This window comes from Oryx dammah, unplaced genomic scaffold (assembly GCF_014754425.2).
Source record: "Oryx dammah isolate SB20612 unplaced genomic scaffold, SCBI_Odam_1.1 HiC_scaffold_21, whole genome shotgun sequence".
NCBI classification, from domain to species: domain Eukaryota; kingdom Metazoa; phylum Chordata; class Mammalia; order Artiodactyla; family Bovidae; genus Oryx; species Oryx dammah.
The window spans coordinates 23,670,609-23,697,158 of NW_024070205.1; the positions used below are offsets into that span (position 1 = coordinate 23,670,609).

Below are 26,550 nucleotides of genomic sequence, written 5' to 3' on the forward strand. Positions count from 1 at the left end.
GACGTGTATTCCTCATGTGTCTCTGCCATGACATACGTGTGCCCCCCGGCCCCTGTTATCTCCACCTACAGACATGTATTCCTCATGTGTCAAGGATGGTTAGTAGCAACTTTAGGCATACCATATCTGTCTTCTAGCTGGTGATGAGAGTGAAGAGTGGTTATGGTTTGTGACTTGGTAGTTTCAATTGAATAATCTGGGAATTATTTGATGCCTTCTTCCTTGATGGATTGTGGGCAAAATAATTATTGTGAACTTATGTAGACCATTTTGAAAGGGTTCTAATCTTTTTGAACACATCCAAATTCTGTGTATCCATTGCTGTTTATTTTTATGAGGCTTATAAAATGACCCTTTATAAAATGAGGCTTAACTTAATATCCCTTTCTTTCAGCTGTATCAGTTGGAGTAGTTATCATAAGAACCTATTAGCCAGCAGTGATTATGAAGGCACCGTCATCCTATGGGATGGATTCACAGGACAGAGGTCAAAGGTCTATCAGGTAAATAAGAATACTAGTTACCTGTGGTTGTTGTTACTATTCAGTCGCTCAGTCGTGTCCAACTCTTTGCAATCCCATGGACTGCAGCACACCAGATTCCCTGTCCATCACTATCTCCAGAGTTTGTTCAAACTCATGTCCATTGAGTCGATGATGCCATCCAACAATCTTATCTTCTGTCATCCCGTTTGCCTTTTGCCCTCAATCTTTCCCAGCATCAGGGTCTTTTCCAATGAGTCGGCTCTTTGCATCAGGTAGGCAAAGTATTGGAGCTTGTTGCAAGAATTACATTTGTACTTTTTAATAATTACAGAGTTTCATGCATTTTATAATTACAAATTTAAAATCATTGTTTAGCATTTCCTCAGTTCCTCAGTGGCAACCCACTTCAGTATTCTTGCCTGGGGAATCCCAGGGACGGGGGAGCCTGGTGGGCTGCCGTCAATGGGGTCGCACAGAGTCGGACATGACTGAAGTAACTTAGCAGCAGCAGCAGCAGCAGCAGCAGCAGCAGCAGCAGCAGTAGTTCCTCAGTTCAGCCGCTCATTCATATCTGACACTTTGCGACCCTGTGGACTGCAGCACCCCAGGCTTCCCTGTCCATCACCAACTCCCAGAGCTTGCTCAAACTCATGTCCATCGAGTCAGGGATGCCATCCAACCGTCTACTGGAATTCCAGTAATGCTCTTTGCATTTGTAGGATGAATTTCCAAAAGTGATAATTTTATAAATGTATATTTAAAAAGTTTATGGAGCTACTTTGCATCTCCTTTGTTTTCCTAGCCAGTTCTTTCTCCCTCCCACCATAGTGATAAATGGATATCAACTATGTTTATTTGTTTTGCTTTAAGATCTATATTGAGACTACTTTGTCTTCCTTCTACATCTAGGAGCATGAGAAGAGATGTTGGAGTGTTGACTTTAATTTGATGGATCCTAAACTCTTGGCTTCAGGTTCTGATGATGCAAAAGGTACTATTTGGGTCTCCCCCCCCGACTTAATTCCTTTTAAAACCTAACAGAAATACACACATTTATTGAAACCCATAGTGATCCTTTGTGATTACTGATTATTCTAAAAATAGTCTAATAAGCACAAAAATCTGTATTTCTTGGAGTGAAAGAAAAATGAATATTCTGCATCTTCATTATAATAATTTTTTCTGAATTCATGCCACACTGTGATGTATTTATAACCAGTTCCTTTATATATACTGTGAAATGAACTTTTCTGTTGGAATATTTAGACATCGCTGTATTCTGAATTGTATTAAATTCTGAGTGTATACCAAAATCTTTGAATGAAGTTTATCATGTTTCAAGGCAGAAATTCTATATTTCTTTCTGCCAGTTTCATTGATCTTTCTATTTTTGTGTGTGTGTGTGTGTGGTGTGTGTATCTGTCTTTACTGTTCGTTCTTTCCTGTTACTGTCTTCTTTTGGCCTGTTTCTTCTCAAGGTTAGATTTATAAAGCCCTGTTAACAGATTTCTTTTATCTTGGCCCTCTCCTTCCTTTCCATATGTAACTTGCAGACTAGTGAGTAGATAGGCAGGGGTAGCTCTAGCGTTGGAAACTTTATTTCACAATGATTGTTGTTGTTCAGTCTCTCAGTTGTGTCCGACTCTTTGCGACCCCTTGGCCTGCAGTACACGAGGCTTCCCTGTGCTTCACCATCTCCTAGAGCTTGCCCAAACTCATGTCCATTGGGTTGGTGATGCCATCCAACCATCTCATTCTCAGTTGTCCCCTTCTCCTCCTGCCTTCAATCTTTCCCAGTAATCAGGGTCTTTTCTAATGAGTCGGCTTTTCACATCATGTGGCCCAAGTACTGGAGCTTCAGCTTCAGCATGAGTCCTTCCATTGAATATTCAGGACTGATTTCCTTTAGGATTGACTGGTTTGATCTTGCAGCCCAAGAGACTCTCAGGAGTCTTCTCCAACACCACAATTCAAAAGCATCAATTCTTCAGCTCTGCTTTCTTTATGGTCCAACTCTCACATCCATGCATGACTACTGGAAAAACCATAGCTTTTACTAGACAGACCTTTGTTGGCAAAGTAATATCTCTGCTTTTTAATATGCTGTCTATGTTTGTCATAGCTTTTCTTCTAGGGAGCAAGGGTCTTTTAATTTCATGGCTGCAGTCACCATCTGCAGTGATTTTGGGGTCTGAGAAAATAAAAATCTGTCACTGTTTGCATTGTTTACCCATCTGTGACTGGATGCCATGATCTTTGTTTTAGGAGTGTTGAGTTTTAAGTCAGCTTTTCGCTCTCTTGTTTCACCTTCTTTAGTTCCTCTTCGCTTTCTGCCATAAGGATGGTGTCATCTGCATATCTGAGGTTATTGGTATTTCTCCCCGCAATCTTGATTCCAGCTTGTGCTTCATCAAACCCGGCATTTCACATGATGTATTCTGCATGTAAGTTAAATAAGTAGAGTGACAGTCTACAGCCTTGATGTACTCCTTTCCCAGTTTGGAACCAGTCCTTTGTTCTATGTCTGGTTTTAACTGTTGCTTCTTGACCTGCATACAGGTTTCTCAGTAGGCAGATGAGACGGTCTGGTATTCCCATCTCTTTAAGAATTTTCCATGGTTTGTTCTGATCTACACAGTCAAAGGCTTTAGCGTAGTCAATGAAGCAGAAGTAGATGTTTTTCTGCAATTCTCTTGCTTTTTCTGTGATCCAGCGAGTGTTGGCAATTTGATCTCTGGTTCCTCTGCCTCTTCTAAATCCAGCTTGAACATTTGGGAGTTCTCAGTTCAGGTACTATTGAAGCCTAGCATGGAGAATTTTGAGCATTACTTTTGCTAGCATGTGAAATGAGTGCAATTGTGCAGTAGTTTGAATGATAGAGCTGTCCTATTCTATAAAAGAGAAATGACATGACTGGATTGCCCTCCAAAAAGTTTCAGATCAAAGAGAAGTAGCAAGTTGTTTATCCACAGTGTATATGGATTGTAACATTTTCCTTCATGATTGCTGTAAGAAATTATCTTTGAATTTCTAAAATAGAACATTGTGTTATAATTGATTTTTTTTAATGTTGTAATACAGAGCTTCACTAATCAATGTTAAATACTTTTTAAAAATAATGTAATGGGGTAGCCTTTATTGAGAGTACTTGTGTTTTTGTACTGAAGATTAACATTTGTTCAAAGGTGGTGACTGGCTAGTTTCCTCAGGAAAATATAAGTAATTTTAGTAGAACAATTTTAATTAGGAAGAGATTTTTAAAAATTACTTATTGATTTTAAATTGTTTTAAAATACACATATAATTAACCATTTTAAGTGTACTATTTAGTGGCATTGATTATCTTCAGTTTGTCTTCATCATTGTTAATCTATAGAACTTTTTTCATATTGCAAACCTGAAACTCTGTTTCAGAAACTTTCTGTGTTACTGAAATAGTAACTCCTCATTGCCCCTTCACCAGCTCCTGACAGTCTCCCTTCTCCTTTCTGCCTCTATAAAATTTACTAGCACTCTTCAGTGTCATATATGAGTATTTGTACTTTGTGACTGTTGTATTTCACTCAGGATAATATCTTCTAGATTTTTCCGTATTGTACTTTATGTTAGAATTTCCATCTTTAATAAGACTGAAAAATAATCTATTGTATAGATATATGACATTTTGTTTCATTTGTTGATTGGTGGATGGATCTTGGGTTGCTTCCATTTTTGGGGTATTATAAATAACGTTGCTTTCAACATGAATGGCAGAATATCTCTTCATATCCCTGTATTAAGTTCTTAAGAGCATATTCACAGAAATGAAATTACTGGGTCATATGATATATACTTAATTTTTTTAGAAACTGCCATTCTGTTTCCCAAAATGGCTCCACCATTTTATATCCCCACCAGTAGCACCCAACTATTTCTGTTTCTCCACATCTCCTTGCCAATACCTGTTCTTCCCCCTCTTTTTTAAAAATAATGATTTTAATGGATGTGAAGTGGTACTTTATTGTGGTTTTGCTTTGCTTTCATTTCTTCAATGATAGTGATGTCAAGCATTTTTTCATGTGCTTATTGGCTATTTGTATATCTTCTGAGAAAGTGAAAGTGAAGTCGCTCAGTCGTGTCTGACTCTTTGTGACCCCATGGACTGCAGCCTGCCAGGCTCCTCTGTCCATGGGATTTTCCAGGCAACAATACTGGAGTGGGCTGCCATTTCCTTCTCCAGGGGATCTTCCCAATCCAGGGATCGAACCTGGGTCTCCCACATTGTAGGCAGATGTTTTTACTGTCTGAGCCACCAGGGAAGAAAAGTTTATTGAAGCCCTGTGCCATTTTGATTGTATTTTTTCTCACTGCTATTGAATTTCAGGCATACTCCTACGTATTAATTCCTCATCAGATATATTATTTGTTGACAGTGTGCTTATGCACACAGCTGTTTCATATTGATAAAATGCAGATTGCCTATTTTTTCTTTTACTGCCTATGCTTTTCGCATCATGTTCAGAAAGGCACTGCTGAAGCCAGTGTAATAAAGCTTTTTCTTTGGCGGTTTTATAGTTTTAGCTCTGACATTTGTGGCCTTCATCTGTTTTGGGTTAATTTTTGTGTAAGGTATAAAGTAATGGTCTGACTTCATTTTTCACATGTGAATATCCAGTCTTCCAACACCACTTGTTGAAAAGATTATCCTTTCCCCATTGAAAGATCTTAGCACCTTTGTTAAAATCATTTGATCATATATGTGAGGGGTTTCTTTTTTGAACTTTATTCTCTTCCATTGTTTGTCTTTATGCCACTGCCACACTGTTTTGATTACTGTAGCATTGTGGTAAAGTTGGGAAGTGAGTCTTCCATTATTTTTTCTTCTTTTTCAAGATTGTTTTGGCTATTTTAGGTCTACTGAGATTCCATATAAATTTTAGAGTGCGTTTTATTCTATTTCTACAAAAAACTTCATTGAGATTTTGTTAAGGATTGCCTTGAGGCTTGTCAGTTTAGTCTTTTTAAATGAGCTTTTGGTTTCGTTGATTTTCTCTATTGACTTTCTGATTTTAACTTACTGATTTTTCGTCAGATTTTTATTACTTCTCTTCTGCTTACTTTGGATTTAATTTGCTCTTCTCTTTGGATTATTGATTTTAGATCATTTTTCTTGCTAATATATGCATTCACTGCTATAAATTTTCTTCTGAGTGATGCATCCCACAGATTTCTTTTTTAAATTATATTTTCATTCTCATTTAGTTCAAAATATTCTTAAGTTTTGCTTTAGGTTTCTTACTTGATTTATGTATTACTTAGAAGTATGTTGTTTGATCTCCAAATGTAATCCGTTATAGTCTCAGCAATACATCGTATGGTTTCTTCCTTTTTTTTTTTTATTTTTTATTTGTTAAGGTGTTTTATGGCCCAGAGTGTCATCTGTCTTAATGAATTATCCATGTGAGTTTGGGAAGAATGTGTATCCTCCTGTTGTTAGATAAAGTAATATGTAGATATCAGCTATATCCAGTTTGATTTATTATTGAGTTCAACTACATTCTTACTGATTTTCTGCTTCCTGGATCTGTCCATTTCTGATACAGGCATGTGACACTTTTTTGATTCTACATTGATCTTTGTATTTCTTCTTTTACTGTACCGCATTGTCTTGCTTTGTAGCTTAAGTCTTGGAATCATTTAGTGTGAGCCCTTCATCTTTATTCTTGAACATTATTTTAGCTCTTCAATTTCTCTGTTTTTCCACAAACATTTTAGGATCGAGTTACTAGTATCTATAGACAATTCTGCTGGGATTTTGATTGAGATAGTATTGACTTTAAAAGCTTCTCAGATGGCTCAGTGGTAAAGAATCCACCAGACAATGCAGGAGACACAGGTTCAATCCCTGGGTTGGGAAGATTCCCTGGAAGAGGAAATGGCAATCCACTCCAGTATTCTTGCCTGGAAAATCCCATGAAGAGAGGAGACTGACAGGCTACAGTCCATGAGATTGTAAAGAGTCAGACATGACTGAGCAACTGAGCATGCACACATAACAAATTAACAATGTTGTGATAGTTTCAGGTGTACAGCAAAGGAACTCAGTCATACATATACATGTATCCATTCTTCCCGAAACTCCTCTCCATTCAGGCTGTCACATAACATTGAGCAGAGTTCCATATGCTATACTGTAGGCCCTTATTGGTTATCCATTTCAAATATAGCAGTATGTACATGTCCATCCCAAACTCCCTAAGTTTCCCTTCCTTCCAGCAACCATAAGTTCATTCTCTAAGTCTGTGAGTCTCTTTCTGTTTCCCACATAAAATTTTAAAATCATGGAATTCTTAAGTGAAAGATAAAATAAGAACTGCTTCCAGGTACTTTAAGTGACATTTGTGTATATATCATATATACAATGTGATATATATATATATATCTCATACATGTGAAAATGTGTGTGTATGTGAAGTTCTCAAAAGTTTGATAGGCTGGAAGATAAGCCATCTAGTTTCCCTGCTCATACACATATACACACACAACTTAAAGAATGCTAAAACAAATACACATGTGTTTCCAGACTGTTTTTTTTTTAACCTGTCTTGTATGCCTTAGTTAAGAGATTATATTTTGTCTCATTATATATTGATTATCTATATTGTTTTCTGACTTTGAAACTAAGCTCTGTTGTTTTAAATATACTGTATTATTGAACATTATTCATTCAGTTTAAGTATTTTTGATCCTACTAAATCAAAATACTTAGATTAGCATGAAAAGACAGCTGTAGCAAGAAGTTTGTAGAAATCTGTAGTTTGTAGAAGTATTGGCTAATGTATTGTTTATTTTCGTTTTTATTGTTACTTATTCTTAGTGAAGCTATGGTCTACCAACCTGGATAATTCAGTGGCAAGCATTGAGGCGAAGGCTAATGTGTGCTGTGTTAAATTCAGCCCCTCTTCTAGATACCATTTGGCTTTCGGCTGTGCAGGTAAGAAATGAAAGATTTGTCTTCTTTTGGTGTCAGTTTTCATGACTAAGGTTAAAAAAACATTTTGAAAAGAATAACTTTTTTTGTATGTTTAAACTTTGTTTTCATTATTGCACTCTAAATTAGAAGCATGTAATATACCATTTTTACTCATTAATTGCTGTGCTTTCATTTTAGCATTCCCTATCCCATGTTTAATACATAAAGGTGTGTTTGTTGATTATTTTCGTTTTTGTTCCTCTAAGTCTTTGCATACCTGGATTTATGCTTGTTTAAAATTTAGGTCATAATGATGCTTAAATAGTGTATAGACACAGGAAACTTTTTGATTTTAAATTAAAGGAAACCTACTGTAAAACCTTGAACAGTTATTCAGTGCCTACTGTGTACAAAGCACCCATCTAGGGACAGTGAATAAGATTAAATCTTATATTGTGGAGTACGTGCTAACATAGTAAGTACTAAAAAAAAATCATACCAAAGAATTTTTTGTTAAAGTATTTTTCTTAACTAGGGTGACCGAATGTCTGCATTTGCCTGGGGAAGTCCTAGTTTATATTTTGTCTTACCATTATAATAACTATTAGGCCCTTCTTTCATTCTCAAAAGTGTTCTGGGTTGAATGGTTAATTATTTGATCACTCTACTCTTAATTCCTTTGTCTTCTTATCTGATTTCCTACCTTGAGTGTTTACTGAAGCAGTGAACACTTGTATTTTAACTTTTGCATTGCTAAATCTCCTTGAGAGTGTTTACTAAAGCAGTGAACACTTGTATCTTTACTTTTGCATTGCTAAATCTCTTTGATTCTTGATTCCTTTTTTTTTTTAATTGATAATCTTGGTTTAAAAAATAAAGATAATCTAGCACAATATCATGAACACAATAATTACTTTTTTAAAAGGTAAATTTAAATCTTAATTTGTCATTACATCTTTTCCTTATTCCAACTTACTGTGCATTTCACTTGGATACTAACATACTTTCATAGTTAAATTCCAGGAGAACATATATATGTGGGTAGAATTCCTTTTCGTTAGCAGATACATTTTCTCCCCAGTATGCTGCTCTTTTCCATTGGGAACTAGTATTCTCTTATTTAAATCCTTCTTTGTCACTGACTAGAAATGTTACTTTGGGCAAATTGATTAAATTCTCTCCCCAAGTTCCTTATCCTTAAAATAGTGATACATCTTTTGGGGCTCTTATGAGGACTATGAAAGGAAGATGCTATTTGTAAAGCTCTTATAATATGATGCTCAATGATTGCTAAGGTATTTTCATGAATTAATACTTATCAGTCATTTAGATAAAGTAGTTTTTTGAGTTTTTTAATGTTATAAACACACTGTTAGTCATTTTTAATAGAAAAATGCTGATGATATTTATAATCAATATGAAATATGTACAAATGCTAGACATGAGCATCTTTAAAATTTCTCCTTCCTGGAAAGGATCTACTTTAAAAATGCCTCAACTTTCTGGCAGGCAGTTTTGTCCTCACTGTGTTAAATTTTCATGGATTTCTTAGTTAATTTTTACGTTTCCATGTAAGCTTTAAGATTTATATTTTTCCATTCTAGAAAAATTCTTTTGGAATTCTCATCTAAATTACCCTATATTTATTAGTTAATTTTGGAACCAGTGATATTAAGATAGTTCATCTTACTATAGTTACATGGGATATCTTTTTGTTTCTTTGGATTATTTTCTATCTTTCAAAGAGATTTTTAGTTTTAGTTTTTTTCACTTTGGTTTTAGGTCTCTCTGGTTAATTTTTTTCTGTGTTTCTATAATTTTTTTTTCTTCCATTCCTTTAACTACTGTTTGCTGAGAGTAAAAAACAAAAAACTGTTGATATTTGAATATTTGTATTATATATAGGCATTGTTCTTATTAAATCTGGTAACTTTTTATTACCAGATAGCCTTTGGGCTATCTGTGTATATTTGATAGTAGCCAGAAATGATGGTTGTATTTTATTCTTTTCTAATGATTTTTTACATTCTCTTTTGTTAAAAGGCATGTTATATATACTAATTATAGGTACTTTTCCCATGTATTTCCTTTAGTTGAGTCAGCTTTAGTGGTTTGCTGTTCATGCTATCCCCTTTTGAAGAATAGTTTTGTGGGTTTTTAAAATTTTTTTGGCCTTGCTACATGCCTTGCAGGATCTTACTTCCCTGAGCAGGAACTGAACCCAGGCCTTTGACAGTAGAAGTGCAGAGTCCTAACCACTGGACTGCCAGGGAATTCCCTGAAGAATACCGTTCATTAAATTCAAATCATTTATTTAACTGTGTCTTAGTTAAGAGCAAATTCAGTATTTTATCAGGTGCCTTTTCAGCATCACTTTATATAATCATATGGTTTAATTTGTTGAGATATGCTTATATATTTTCTGATACCTTATTTGTGTTTCTAGAGTAAACCTAGAATTTAGGTTTAGCATTTATGTGGAATTCTTTTGATAAATTGCTAGACTTTTTGGCTTATATTTTTAATACCTGTAAACATAAATTGGTCTATAATCCTCTGTCTCCTTTTTAACCATTTTTAACGTCTGTGTTTTATAACTTTCAGTATGTAAGTCTTGAACTTTTATTCCTAAGTATTTTACTACTGAATGGAATTGTTGTCTTAATTTTATTTTTGGATTGTTTGTTGCTAGGCTTCAGAAATACAATCAATTTTTTGCATATTGATTTTGCATCCTATAATCTTGGTACTCATGTTTTGTTTTTTTCTCATAGTTTTAAGGTGAATTTCTTGAGATTTTCTACATTTAGGATTATATCATCTGTTCTGTGAATAAAAATAATTTTAATTCTTCTTTTACTATGTTAATGCTTTTTTGCTTTATTGCATGAATTAAAAACTCTTATACAATAATGAAACTGGCAGAAAGGATCTCTTTATCTTAGGGGGAAAGTATTCATTCATTCACAATGAAGTGTGATGTTAGCTGTGAGTTTTTGTAGATACCCTTTATCAGGTTAAGTTTCCTTCTATTCCTAGTTGCGAAAAGTATGTATTATTATATTATTGGATTTTGTCTAAGGTTTTTCTACCTATATTGAGATGATCTTGTGATTTATGTTATTTATTATAATAATATGAGGTGTTTCTTGGAGCGGGGGTGGTTTGTTGTTTTAATATTAAAGCAACTTTCCATTCCTGGGAAAATCTGTCTTGACCACATTGTGAAATTCTTTTTACTTGTTGCTGGATTTAGTTTGCTAAAGTACTATTGGCCTCATAGAATGACTTGGGAATTGTTTCCTCCTTTACTTACTGAATGAGTTTGTAAAGGGTTATTATTATTTCTTCTTTCAATATTTGGCAGAGTGTATCAGTGAAACCATCTGGACTTGGACTTTTCTTTGTGGAAAAATTTTATATTACCTAGTTCAGTTTCTTTTTCCTGAAGAAGGAAATGGCAACCCAGTCCAGTATTCTTGCCTGGAGAATTCCGTGGACGGAAGAGCTTGGTGGGCTGCAGTCCACCGGTCGCCAAGAGTCGGACACGACTGAGTGACTTCACTTTCACTTTCTTTACTTTTTATGTCTATTCAGATTTTCTATTTCTTCTTTGGTAGTCATTGTCTTTCTAGGAATTTGTAAATTCAATTTTTCTAATTAGTGGGCATAAAGTTGTTCATACCATTCTCTTCTGATTTAATTCCTTTAAATTTCCTCTTTCTTTAGTGTTCGGGAGTTTCAGTTGTAATATTTCTTCTTTCATTATTGATTGGTCATTTCTGTCTTCTGTCTTTTTTCTTCTTCGTTGTTCTAGCTAAATATTTGTTACCTTCTTCAAAGTGCAGGTATGTGTGTGTGTTTATGTTGGGGTGTGTGTGGTGGGTGGTGCTTCTGGGGCCAGAACACCACACATTCCCACTGTTTTTAATGTTCTTATGCAAATGTGATTATTAGAAGAGTTGGAGATATGTAAACTGAACCTTCTAGCATGACTCTTAACTCACTCTCAGTATAGGTAAGCCAGGAGCTCTGTTATTTCTTTCTCGGCCATTGGAACTTTTGTGATCAACGTTTGTTGAGATCAAGAATGTGATGCCATGGCTGTAATCAAAGGATCAGAAATTCACTGTAATTGCCACAGGGCTGCAGACTGGACACTGGAACAGTACTGTATCTGTGCCAGAGAACATCCACATCTTTACAGTGATGCTTGCAACAGATATTTCCAAGGCAGAATGACCACAAAATTCCAACCTTTCAAATCATACCTAAGTGCATCCCATTGTGAAATCTGATTCACATCTAGAAGCATAGCTACATGAGAATCTGGGCAGTATAGTTTTTACTTTCCATCTTCAATTGGCTGTAAATTCTATAAGGTGCTGAGAACAGATACTAAATGTCATCTGCCCTATCCTTCACAAAGCTGAATGGTTGATGTCAGTTAAAACATCAGCCTCTCTTTAGCTGGACCATTTATTTTGCCACTGAGAGACTTACAGAATTATAACCATGAGGTTGCTTATTAAATATCATTTGTGATGATGAATTCGACGTTGGGAACGGGCTGTACATTTTTAAGACATTGCTTTTGGAGTTATGATAATACATAATTAGTATGTGAACTCCCCAATTACTGATTGACTCGTGGTTGAAAGGGCACTGTGGATCCTGCTCGGGTAATGATGCCTACTGGTAATTCTAAGCTTTTTAGATCTTATATTTCCATTGGATAACAATGAGTTCATCTCTCTCTTTGTGCTCATTATTTTGCTCTTTCACCTTTTAACATAATATAAAAATATGGTTTTGGGGGGGGCATTGATTGGTTGATTAGATTTTTTTTTTTTTTTACTAGAACTTAGAGCATGAAAAATTTCTTAAGGTGGACTAAATGTTTGCAAGTACTTCTTTTAAAATATTGAATTCTAGGTCATGGTCCCCTTGAAAAAAGTAGACTACAGAGTTTAAACTATCTTTTTTGTATTAAATATTGAGAAAAAGGCTTTAAATTTTATTTTAAACCATTTAAAATCTGTTTTTAAGCCCTGAGATTTTCTGAAGCATTTGCCAGAGAAGAGAACAAAATTTTTGACATAAGGGTAAAGGCATTTATTAGTTGTCTTTTTACTAGATTACTACATGGTGTTTTCTTATTGAGTAGAAAAAGGAACACTACTTTTTCTCCAATTCATCCTCTCTAAAGCCAGTTTGGGGAGAAGGCAATGGCACCCCATTCCAGTACTCTTGCCTGGAAAATCCCATGGATGGAGAAGCCTGGTAGGCTGCAGTCCATGGGGTCGCTAAGAGTCGGACACGACTGAGCGACTTCACTTTCACTTTTTACTTTCATGCATTGGAGAAGGAAATGGCAACCCACTCTAGTGTTCTTGCCTGGGGAATCCCAGGGACGGGGGAGCATGGTGGGCTGCCGTCTATGGGGTCGTACTGAGTCAGACACGACTGAAGCGACTTAGCAGCAGCAAAGCCAGTTTGAGAGACACTGTTACGCTAAAGTAAATAGAACTCCTAACAGTCTGTGGTTTTAATAGAATGGTAGACATGCTTGCTTACTACTAACTTGAAGCATTTTGCAAATTTTAAAGCTGTAATTTTGGTAACAGATGGGAAATTTGGGTACTCCTGAGTAATACTCTTTAAAGTTGTGTCACCCCCCCCAAGAAATTACTGGTATTAATGTAAGTCAAAGGTAAAATTCATATTATTCTGATTCAAGAGTGATATTTATACTCATAAACATATTCACTGGGAAAGAGTAATGTTTCTAGCACAGATAGCAATTCTGAAATATTCTAGTTAAACTGTGTTTTCAACAGACTTTTCAGTTTTGGTTACTGTAAACAATTTGTTATGTCAGCAAACTAAACACTTCATACATATAAACATGCACCATTTGTTTCCTCATTTTCAGTATTTTCTAATTTTTCTAATTTGGACAAAATAACAAAAGTTATTTTTTGCTTTTGAAGACTAAGAGTCTGTGTTTTATTTTATATAGTGGTTGCCAGTGGGACTGTCTTTTCCTTCACATTTAAATAAATTAAGTGTCTGAATATTTACTTAATGAATCTTAATTAGCATCACAGCATTCATAAACATGTGTTTTAGTTATTTATACTATGTCAAGGACATTTTGTTTTCAAGTTTCTAAGTAATTTCTGTGAATGCAAATGGAAGTGGCATGCATTAACACCAATATTCAAGAAACAAACTGTTATTTTGTCATAAAATCTACCTTTGATAGTCTAGAATTTAAGAGCAACTTTGAGGCACCTAGTAAATCTTTCACCTATTTATATCTGTCTTGCCTTCTAGCCTGTAAGTGGCATTTAGCTAGGTTTTTATTAAAAATAGACTTCGTAAGGAATTTTATATTCATATTAAATGCAGAAATATTTTAAAGTCAGGCATTTATTATTCAGCTGTTACTAATATAATGCACATGATCATTCATTTTTTGAAACTAATTGAGCAATCACTGCAAACTGAGAAATATGAAATGTTTGGTGGATAAATTTGGCTGCAGCAAAATTAAAAACTTCTATTTACCAAATAATACCTAAAAACATAATTTCTTTAAAAGTTATTAATTGGGAGAAGATATTTAGAACACATATAAGTGATAAAATCTTCATGCCTATATTATATGAAAAACTCTTACAGATAAATAATGAAATAATAAATATATCCTACAGCTTTGCTTCTCAAAGCATAAACATTAGCATCACCTAGGAGCTTGTAAAAAATGCAAATTTTAACACCCTGACCAACACCTACTGAATAGAGTTTCCAGAGGTAGACCCAGCAACCAGCTTTTTTAACAGGCTTCCCATATAATTCTTACCCACTCTGAAGTTTGAGAAACCTCACCCTAGGGAAACATGTATTTAATGAATATACATAGTTGAATTGTTTGCATATTCACATTGTGGAACATTTTCAGCAGTGAAAATGAAGGAACTGCATCTCCATGAAATGATGTGGATGAATAACAAGCATAAATGTGAACGAAAGAGTGTCAGAAAAACACAGTGGAATTCTATTTATGAGCATGCAAAACAGACTCCACTGTTTAGGAATATGTACATTGACCATAGGAATATGTGAGCAGACCATTAAAAAGAGGGTTCAGTTCAGTCGCTCAGTCATGTCTGACTCTTTGCAACCCCATGGACTGCAGCACTCCAGGCTTCCCTGTCCATCATCAACTCCCAAAGCTTACTCAAACTCATGTGCATTGAATTGGTGATACCATTCCAACCATCGCATCCTCTGTCCTCCCCTTTTCCTCTTGCCTTCAATTTTCCCCAGCATCAGGGTCTTTTCAAATGAGTCAGTTCTTCACATCAGGTGGCCAGAGTATTAGCAGTTTCAACTTCAGCATCAGTCTTTCCAATGAATATTAAGGACTGACTTCCTTTAGGATGGACTGGTTGGATCTTCTTGTTGTCCACGGGACTCTTAAGAGTCTTCTCCAACACCACAGTTCAAAAGCATCAATTCTTCGGCACTCAGCTTTCTTTACAGTTCAATTCTCACATCCATCCATGACTACTGGAAAAATCATAGCTTTGACTAGACAGACTTTGGTTGGCAAAGTAATGGCTCTGCTTTTTAATATGCTGTCTAGGTTTGTCATAGCTTTTCTTCCAAGGAGCAAGTGTCTTTTAATTTCATGGCCACAGTCACCATCTGCAGTGATTTTGGAGCCCCCTGAAATGAAGTTTCTCACTGTTTCCATTATTTCCCCATCTGTGAAGTGATGGGACCAGATGCCGTGATCTTAGTTTTCTGAATCTTGAGTTTTAAGCCAACTTTTTCACTCTTCCCTTTCACTTTCATTCAGAGGCTCTTTAATTCTGCCATAAAGGTGGTATCATCTGCATATCTGAGGTTATTGATATTTCTCCTGGCAGTCTTGATTTCAGCTTGTGCTTCATCCAGCCTGGCATATCGCATGATGTACTCTGCATAGAAGTTAAATAAGCAGGGTGACAATTACAGCCTTGACATATTCCTTTCCCAATTTGGAACCAGTCTGTTGTTCCATGTCCCGTTCTAACTATTGCTTCTTGACCAGCATACAGATTTCTCAGGAGGCAGGTAAGGTGGTCTGGTATTCCCATCTCTTGAAGAATTTTCCGTAGCTTGTTGTGATCCACACAGTCAGAGGCGTTCGCATAGTCAATAAAGCAGAAATAGATGTTTTTCTGGAACTCTCTTGCTTTTTCAATGATCCAGCAGATGCTGGCAATTTGGTCTCTGGTTCCTCTGCCTTTTCTAAACCCAGCTTGAACATCTGGAACTTCATGGTTCACATACTGTTGAAGCCTGGCTTGGAGAATTTTGAGCATTACTTTGCTAGCATGTGAGATGAGTGCAATTGTGCGATAGTTTGAACATGCTTTGGCATTGCCATTCATTGGGATTGGAATGAAAACTGACCTTTTCCAGTCCTGTGGCCACTGCTAAATTTTCCAAATTTGTTGGCATATTGAGTGCAGCACTTTCACAGCATCATCTTTCAGGATTTGAAACAGCTCAACTGGAATTCCATCACCTCCACTAGTTTTGTTGGTAGTGATGCTTCCTAAGGCCCACTTGACTTCGCATTCCGAGATACCTGGCTCTAGGTGAGTGATCACAGTATCATGGTTATCTGGGTCATAAAGATCTTTTTCGTATAGTTCTTCTGTTTATTTTTGCCACCTCTTAATATCTTCTGTTTCTGTTAGGTCCATATCATTTCTGTCATTAATTGTGCCCATCTTTGCATGAAACATTTCCTTAATATCTCTAATTTTCTTGAAGAGATCTCTAGTCTTTCCCGTTCTATTGTTTTCATCTATTTCTTTGCATTGATCGTGTAGGAAGGCTTTCTTACCTCTCCTTGCTATTCTTTGGAACTCTGCATTCAAATAGATGTCTCTTTCCTTTTCTCCTTTGCCTTTAGCTTCTCCTCTTTTCTCAGCTATTTGTAAGGCCTTGTCAGACAACCATTTTCCCTTTTTACATTTCTTTTTCTTGGGGATTGTCTTAATCACTGCCTCCTGTACAAAATCATGAACCTCCATCCATAGTTCTTCAGGCACTCTGTCTATTAGATTGAATCCCTTGAATCTATTTGTCACTTTCGCTGTATAATCATAAGGGATTTGATTTAGGTCATTCCTGAATGGTCTAGTGGTTTTCCCTATTTTCTTCAAGTCTGAATTTGGCAATAAGGAGTTCATGATCTGAGCCACAGTCAGCTCCCAGTCTTGTTTTTGCTAGCTGTATAGATCCTCCCCACCTTTGGCTGCAAAGAATATAATCAATCTGATTTCAGTATTGACCATTTGGTGATGTCCATGTGTAGAGTCTTCTCTTGTGTTGGAAGAGCATGCTTGCTGTTATGACCAGTGTGTTCTCTCTCTCTCTCTGTTAGCCTTTGACCTGCTTCATTTTGTACTTCACGGCCAAATTTACCTGTTACTACAGGTATTTCTTGACTAGAAAGGCCTGGTTCAATCCCTGGGTCAGAAAAATCCCCTGGAGAAGGGAATGGCAGCCCACTCCAGTATTCTTACCTGGAGAATCCCATGGATAGAGGAGCCTTGCAGACTATAGTCCATGGAGTCACAAGAGTCAGACAGGACTTAGTGACTAAATCACCATCAAAGACATGATCATTTATGTTTAAGGGAATTGTTAGAAAAAGCTTAATGCAAGAATGGGGCTTCCCAGGTGGCTCGATGGTAAACAATCTGTCTGCCAAGAAGGAGACACAGGTTTCATCCTTGGGTTGGGCAGATCCCCTGGAGAAGGAGGTAGCAACTCACTTCAGTAATCTTGCCTGGGAAATCCCATGCACAAAGGAGCCTGATGGGCTACAGTTCATGGAGTCGCAAAGGGTCAGAAACAACTTAGTGACTAAACAGCAACAGTTCCAGATTAAATATAAGTATCATTGTTTATTCAAATATTCACTCAATAAGAAAAGATTTTTACATCCTGTTACTTGTGATTTACTTAGTGGGTTCTAGAAAGTTTTTTTTCCTGAAGTTTTTTTTTTTTTTTTTTTTTTTTAAGTTGTTTCTGAATAGGGCTTACTTTTGCAGATTATTGTAACTCTGTCAGATGAAATACTTTAAATATTTTTGAAATATTTATGTTAAAAATTGAAATCATTTTTCTGAACTTGAACATTTAGTTGGTGTTTTCACATTTTGTTTGTAAGGTTAGTTTCTTTAGATTATTAAATACAGTAGAGTGATGAATCATGTAATTTACATATTATTTCTTTAGTGGGAAAATTTGGATAAGTATTGGAGAAGAGGCTATATTATAAAAGACTGCTCTAAACAATCTAAAATTTAGCTACTAGTATCTGAGTTACAAGTTTCATTAGACAGAGACCATGGTTAACATATTATCTTAAAGGACATAATTGAATTACATAAAATGTCATTGTTCTTTTTTCCCCCTAGAGATCTTAGTTTAAAACATATATAGATTGCCATGGCAGTATTACAAGCCATGAGCTCAGAAGTTCACTAAGCTAGCTTTCTTTCTGTTTAGTGATTATTATTTCATCTTTTTGTGACCATGCAACATATGAATGTGTGGTGCTTCTACCTCTTAATATTTCAAGTGTTATTTCTTCCTCTAGTGGTTCTGAATTACTCTTGTATAAACTGTGTTTTAAACTCTACAAATTTTACTTTAACAACAGAGCCAATTTAATTGGCCTCTTTCAATGTTAAGCTATTGGTAATGCTGAAAGATTTGTTTCAGATTTCAATATTTATATTAAATTGCATTATTGGTTTTAGTTCTTTACTCCTCTGTGTACTGATGTGCTTTGATATGAAACAGTTTTTTCCCACTGTCAGAACCAACCCCACCCTGACTTTGAACTTGGCCATGAGACTTGCTTTGGCTCCAGTTATGTTAGATATAAAATTGACGAAAAGTTTGAAATCACTTTCCCAGTTGGGCTTGCTTACTTTTGCCCCTTTGCCATCACCAGGAAAAGAACATGATCAAGCCAGCTGCTGGTCCCAGTGAGAGGAGGAAAGCCACTTGGAGTGGCACTGATTTGCCCCAGCCAAATCATTCAACCTTCAGCCTCATAAAGAAGCGCTACTGAAATTAGCCAACACTAAGCTGTCTTTCAGATCTGTGAAAATAAATGATGGCTCTAAGCTACTAAATTTTAGAATAGTTTATTATACCGCAATTTTGTGCTAATGACTAATTAATGCCCTGTTCTTAGAAATTTTATGATACTGAGTGAATAAAGGCTACATAATTATCAAGGCTCTAATCATCTATTTATGAAAGAATTGCTATTTATTGAGTGTCAATGTATGTTAGCTAATTATGTTACCTTCACTGGCTTCCCCTTGTGTGAAATCACAGGGAAAATTTTATATGAAAATACTCTACTACCTTTGTGCGTATACTTTATAATCTTCACATGTAAAAATGCATACTTAAATATGTGACATGTAATCTGAAGCAAAGTTCTCCAAACTGAAGTAAGAAAACCCTGATGGAACACTGGAAGTATTCAGGGTTTGTGTAGAAGGTATTCAGGATGTATGTAGATCCTCAGAGTTCATCTATAAGTTGATATGCCTGGCAGTGAAGCCTGAGATACCGTGCCGGTGCCTTCTTGTCTTCTTCAACTTTTATAATAGCTTTTTTCTGTTTTACAGAAGAAAGGCATACTCATTATTATGAGTCTTATGATGATACATTTTGCCAGGTTGTAAAAACCTCAGGATTATCTAACAAAGGACTCTTTCTTCTAAATGTTGTTACTGAGTAACTTGCTGTCATCCTTTGTCTTAAAAATATTTCTGTTAAGAGAGAAACATTGTGTTAGAAAAAGTGTATTTTGTACTTTGTTTTAGTTCGTTTACTTTAGATATTTCTTGAAACAGTGAAAGTGTGTGAGGTTTTTTTTTTATTGTTTTTCTTTAAAGGACTTCTTTCTTGAGTTTTGTCAAAAAGTATATACATTGTTCCTTATTTTCAAGTTCCATGGGAGTAAATCAAAGATGCCATTAGCACCAAGTATTGATGTAGATCTTCTTACTTCAGTTGGATAATAAACAGATACAATTAATACTGGTCAGTGGTCCATTATCTGCAATTTGAAAATCTTGAAATTTCTGAATACCAAAAATTCATTTCATTTGATGGCATGATTAGATATCTGCTTATCTTTATATATCCCACTTCATGTAGTTGTTCACAAGTTTTCCAGTAGAAATATGAATGTATGTGATTACAGAGTGCAGACACAACCCTTATTTGGAGTGTTTCATATTTCCTTTCAAAAAGTGAAAGGTTTAGAATTATGAAGCTTATCTGTCCCAAGTGCTTGGGATAAGGTATTGTGTTTCTGCACATTGATTTGATGTTGTTAAAATCATTTTATTACTTTGCAAAAATTGTGATTTGTAAAATACTCTCAATTACTAGGTAACAAGGTAGATGATTCTAGTTTGTCGTGTTAAATAAAAAATTAAGGCACAGTCCAATCAAGATGTCAAATCATTAGAAATATTTTTAATAATAGATGACTATGTAATCTGGGGCACAGACATGGGATTTTAAAAATTGAATGACATTACTATGACATTTTCCATTTTTTATGACTGTATCTGTATAAATACATAAATGAAACTATAGGAATAAAATTAATACCAACAATAAAAATGGGATTCTAAGAGTAGGTAAACTCATTTGTAGTTACCAGGACAAAAAGCAGAGGGAGAGGCTGTGCTACAACCGTCTTACGAAGACATGTATTTCTAATAAAATATTGTGTGCTGTGTGCTTAGTTACTCAGTCGTGTGGAATTCTTTTGGGAACCCATGGACTGTAGCCCATGAGGCTCCTCGGTCCATGGAATTTTCCAGGCAAGAAAACTGGAGCAGGTTGCCATTTCCCACTCCTGGGGATCTTTCCAAACCAGGGATCAAACCCACATGTCTCGTGTTGCCTGCGTTAGCAGGTGGTTTCTTACCACTGTGCCACCTGGGAAGCCCTAATAAAGTGCTACTTTTGTTTAATAATTATCAAAACTTATTGTTTTTTATCAATTGTTTACTGATTAATAGTAACTCAAGTGGAAAAAATGTCTTATAATTAGAGCATTTTGGTCACAGAAAACTAATGTTTGTATTGTGTACATTTTTCTTTTTCAAAGGAGAGAATGCTAAGTAAGACAGTCTAAAAAGACAGTATAAAATTAATTGGATACATTTTATTTTGCAAGGGAAATGAAACAAAATTCAAAGAAAGATTACATAAAGTTTTCCATTATTAAATAATAATTTATGTATATTTTAATGGGTGATGTTTAACATCAAACTATTGTGATGTTTAGATTTCATTCAGTTCAGTTCAGTTGCTCAGTCGTGTCCGACTCTTTGCGACCCCATGAATCGCAGCACGCCAGGCCTCCCTGTCCATCACCAACTCCCAGAGTTCACTCAGACTCACATCCATCGAGTCCGTGATGCCATCCAGCCATCTCATCCTCTGTCATCCCCTTCTCCTCCTGCCCCCAATCCCTCCCAGCATCAGAGTCTTTTCTAATGAGTCAACTCTTCACATGAGGTGGCCAAAGTACTGGAGTTTCAGCTTTAGCATCATTCCTTCCAAAGAAATCCCAGGGCTGATCTCCTTCAGAATGGACTAGTTGGATCTCCTTGCAGTGCAAGGGACTCTCAAGAGTCTTCTCAACACCACAGTTCAAAAGCATCCATTCTTCAGCGCTCAGCTTTCTTCACAGTCCAACTCTCACATCCATACATGACCACTGGAAAAACCATAGCCTTGACTAGGCAGACTTTTGTTGGCAAAGTAATGTCTTTGCTTTTGAATATGCTATCTAGGTTGGTCATAACTTTTCTTCCAAGGAGTAAGCGTCTTTTAATTTCATGGCTGCAGTCACCATCTGCAGTGATTTTGGAGCCCAAAAAAATAAAGTCTGCCACTGTTTCCACTGTTTCCTCATCCATTTCCCATGAAGTAATTGGACCAGATGTCATGATCTTAGTTTTCTGAATGTTGAGCTTTAAGCTAACTTTTTCATTCTCCACTTGCACTTTCATCAAGAGGCTTTTTAGTTCCTCTTCACTTTCTGCCATAAGGGTGGTATCTTCTGCATATCTGAGGTTATTGATATTTCTCCTGGCAATCTTGATTCCAGCTTGTGCTTCTTCCAGTCCAGCATTTCTCATGATGTACTCTGCATAGAAGTTAAATAAGCAGGGTGACAATATGTAGCTTTGACGTACTCCTTTTCCTGTTTGGAACCAGTCTGTTGTTCCATGTCCAGTTGTAACTGTTGCTTCCTGACCTGAATATAGGTTTAGATATACTTAATTCATATTTTAAAATGTTATTATTTAAATATGTTGTAAACAAATTTATGATGAAAAATTTCAGACATTGATTTTAAAATTTATGAGGCTATGGTTTTTCAGTATTCATTTAGGAAACAAATAGAAGTCTACTTTGTTAGTTAATCTGGGGACAGATGTAGGTAGATAGTTGTAGTCAGCAGAGAATCAATGAGTAGCTATTACTCATAGCTATTACCTGTCAAAAAACAGTTGCTAAGTGCTTTAAAATTGTTAGATTAAAAAGTGAAATGAAAGTCACTCAGTTGTGTCCATCTCTTTGAGACCCCATGCATTGTAGTCCACCAGGCTCCTCACTCCATGGAATTCTTCTGGCAAGAATCTTCCCAACCCAGGGATCATACCCAGGTCTCCTGCATTGCATACAGATTCTTTGCTCTCTGAAACACTAGGGAAGCTAACTAATTGTTTGGTTAGTCTTTAAATGAGTTATCACAACGTTAAATGAAAAAAAATTTGTAGTTGTTAAGAAATATGTATTTTTATGATGTAAATGAAGGAGTTCTAGTAAGATCTGAGTTTTTTCATAAGTTCACACATGAGTGTGAAAAGAAAATTCTGCCATTATAGAACTGTCTGTGGTTGTAGTTCAGAATCGGAGAAAAATTTTTCTTGCCTATGTGTTGCCTCTTGCTTGTTCATGTTCTCTAGTGCTCTCTCTCAGCTCCCCTTCCTTCTTTTCCTTCCTTCTCTCTCCTTCTCTTTGTTTCCTTCTCTCCTCCCTCTGTCTTCCTCCCCTCCATCTTTCCCTTTTCCGTTCTGCCCTTCTTCCCTGATCTCCCACTCTTGTGATTCTCCTTCCCTCTCACCTCCCTGACCAGCCGACTTCCTTTCTTCTGTCGGTGCCCTCGTCCTTCCCCCCTGCGCCCTGTTCCTCTTCCTTCTCCCGTTTCCTCTGCTCTTGTGTGTCCTGCTGCCTCTTCCGTGGCTCCCAAGCCCACGCTTGAGTCTCTTCCCCACAGTTCTACATACACATTTCCTGATTCCTTTTCATTACCACGAGTTCATTCTTCAATTCGTTATCTCTTTGTTTTACAGTTCTTCTGCCATGCCAGAAAAATTGAGTAAATGCCTTTTTCAGATTACTAATCAAGCAAAAATCTAAGGTTTTGCTGACAAAATAATAAATTAGTTGTCTTCTATCCGTTTAGAATTGACTTCCCTATATTTATTCTTTTCATGAGTCATTTTATCAGACTTTATTTCTAACTGGGTATATAGTGATACTGATGTCACAGAGATAACTGATTGTGAGACCAAGGTTGCCAGTATACTAAATTATATTAAAATTTTATTAAATATATTAAAATTTTCTACATATTAAAATTTTCTAGCCAAGATACTTAATAGATGCTCCTGCACAGTGAATAAGGAAAGACTGAGCTGTTACTCTGGTAGGCTAGTGTGAATGAGAAGAAACACTACACTAGGCCAAGTCAGTGTAGTTTTCTTACAAGTATGCAAGAATATGTGCTCTATAGATGTGATGAGGAAATATTATCAAAACATAGCACTGTGGCTTAGTGTATAGAAAGCTACCAGAAAATGTTACCTTCGTCTTAAAAGCAAGAAACACTGTATGAGAAACAAAATTATAACTTTTCCTGATCCCCTCAGAGAGCTGAGGTCACAAGGCAGGGGAACACTTATTTGTAAAATAACTTTGTATTTGTTACCATCTATAAAATAAAAAATAATTAATAAAATTCAGGAAATCACAGAAAGGTAGACAAGTAAATAAGTTTTATAATATGTTGTAAAAAATACTACTAAAATAGTGTTTTTAAAAATCTGAAATATATCAATCTTTTTTAAAAAGCTGAAGCATTATTCATGTCTGGGCCCTATTATAGACCTACTGAATTAGACTCTTAAGAGAGGAGACCAGGCATTTGCATTTCAGAATTGCTCCTCAGATCATTTTCATGTGCACCACTCTGACTTCTCCTGGGACAGGAATAACTATTCTTGCTAAAAGTATTTACAGGTTCCTCAGTTGGTGAAACAAGAATATGGAAATGCAGATAAAGGCTAAATAATGAAGATATTTTATATGGCATAGGAAGAAAGCTTTGTTTGTTTGATGAACCTCATTGCATTAAAATATTGTCTCTGTTTTAATAGCATTTAGCAAAACATAAGGACCATATCTGTCTAGTAAAAGAGAAAAACCAAATTGTTTTTTATGAACTGTTATTTCTTATGAACTATTATTATTGAGATAATATGATTCATTTTGACTTTTTAAAATCAGCATGAAAGTGAAAGTGAAGTCACTGAGTCGTGTCCGACTCTTTTCGATCCCATGGACTGTAGCCTAGCAGGCTCCTCCCTCAAGGTCATTAAATAGATTGAATTCTAAATCTACATTATCTTTTGTAGTTGAATTCTCCATTTTGGATTAGTTTTTCAGTCTTTTTCTTGCATGGAATTTACCATATTACTAATATAGAAAGATATTTAATATAGAAATATACTTTATGTTAATAAAAATACTCTGGATTGGATGAAAGTGCCTCTGGAAGTGGAGGGACAGTGTGAAATACACCAGAAAAGTAGTTACTTGACATGCATAACATGCAGGTTTCTCAGTCATTTGGGCTTTCCGATGGCTTGGTGATAAAGAATCCTGCAGGGGAGGAGATGGGAATTCAGTCCCTGGGTCAGGAAGATCACCTGGCCGAGGAAAAGGCTCTGCTCCAGTACTCTTGCCAAATAAATCACATGGACAGAGGAGCAACAGTCCCAAGGGTGGCAAAGAGTAGGACACAGCTGAGCCCTCACACACGCAGTCTTTTATTTTGAAACTTGCTTCATAGTTTTACCAATATAAGTAATAAGGTTCTCAAGAGAGAGTTCTGGTTCTAACAATGTGATAGACTAGATAAACTGAAAATCCTCTGTCAATGAACATTTAGATTTTAGCTAAACACTACTTTAGGTAAAATATATAAAATACTCTTTTAGATACATAGCTTATGGAGTATTGAAATAGTGAAGGGTCACAAACAAAGCAGAATAGAAAAACCAGAGAATTAGACATGTGAGCTGAAGTTCTGTTCCCTGCTGGTGATGAGAAGTCACTGGCCTCAGTGATCCAGGGATCTGGATGTTGAAGAGTTAGTGGGGAGGGAACAGATGGTGTGGACCTTGGAAGTGTGTACCTAGAGTGTTGTAATTGCCTATCTGCAAGGTGACAGTTCTAGAAACTTTGTCTTAGCCTGGGTTCTGAGTGGTGGAGAGGAATTGACTCCCTGAGAATTCTAACCACTGCCTTCATGGTATGGGATGCTGCTTCTTCCTACTCCACCACAGAGAAATAAACAAAAGAAGAGAATTAAATCAAGAATTGAATAAAATGTAAGGAATGAAATCCTGTAAGCAAAGAGCTTCATAAATGTGGGTAAATCTTAGCTAGTATTGAGTATATGAAACAACAATAATAGAGAAATAAGACTAGTTTGGAGGTTTTTTAAAGGTGGAAGTAAAAATTTGGACAATTAAAATGTAACCCAGGTTTTGGAGGAGTATTCATGAAATGGAAACAGTGTTAGGTTTTTATATAATCTGTGTAACAATATTAATTAACTTTGTCCTTAAAGTCATGCCTGCATTCTCAAATTTTAAATCATTAAAGAATAGAAGTGGAAACTCTACTTTCGAACCTACAGTAAGAGAGAAAACTCAGTTTGTATTAAAAATAACTCTACAAGGCAGGAAATGAAGAACCACAGAAAAAGCCAGGATAAAAAAAGTAAAAAACTAAATAATGATGAGAATTAATCCAAACATTTGACTAATCTGATCACAGTAAATTTAAACAGATTGAATTTACCTTTTGAAAAACCAAATCCCCTGATTGGGTTATTTTATTAAAAATTTAAAAATGATCAGCTAAATGCTGTATGTATAAGAACTCTGTCTAGGCTTTTTTGGTTCTTTCCTACTGTCACTAATTTAGACAACTATTTTCTAGATATTTGAGATAAATTTATTTACAATCTTTACTTGTCCACATGGTTTATTTTTACTTTGGCTTTATTGCCTCTCTAGTGATGAAAATAGTTTAAAGTATCCCCAGTGTTTATTAGTTATTACTCAAGCATTGTTTACATTGATTCCTTAAAGCAAAAGTGTTTGAAAAGAGATTGAAGTAAAGCAGATCAGTGAAGACTGAAGCAAATTCATTCTCAAAGAATAAACACATATTTTTGCAGGTGTTTATTTGGCTGTGTGTAAACTTAGCAGTCAATCTAGGAAACAGATTACTAGTCCATTTTATTTCTCTTGTGGCAGTGCTGATTTTGTATTTCTAAAGCCATTAAGATTTGCAGGGCATTGCCTCTGAATTTAGATTTATGATTGAATAATTTTATAAAAATTTAATTTAAAAAAAAGTCACCTACTAAGTTGAAGAGGAAAACAGATCCTTGAATTTCCCTGGTGATTAACACACAGTTTATTGCACAGAAACTGATTCCAAAGCAGGGAAACTGTGAAACCAGGAAATTTTCCTAGCATTTTATGCTTATTTAGTATCTTATAAGCCACTGAATATTCTAGATTGTGTGTTATGCCATATTATAGTAGTATAATAATAAAACTATATATTCCACAAGTAATTTGTTGTGTATACTTTCAAATGAATTCAAATGACAGAAAC

The 26,550-nt window shown here is 35.6% G+C and overlaps 1 protein-coding gene across 3 annotated transcripts in view; it reads left to right on the forward strand.

Annotated features, from left to right (window-relative positions):
* The window catches only part of COP1 (COP1 E3 ubiquitin ligase), a 226,819-nt gene that overhangs the window by 140,595 nt on the left and 59,674 nt on the right, over positions 1 to 26,550 (forward strand). For all 3 annotated transcript variants that reach the window (XM_040263920.1, XM_040263922.1, XM_040263921.1), the window contains 3 exons: positions 395 to 503; positions 1,395 to 1,476; positions 7,342 to 7,458. In XM_040263920.1, coding sequence (XP_040119854.1) covers positions 395 to 503; positions 1,395 to 1,476; positions 7,342 to 7,458 — 308 coding nt within the window. The remainder of the gene's footprint in view (positions 1 to 394; positions 504 to 1,394; positions 1,477 to 7,341; positions 7,459 to 26,550) is intronic.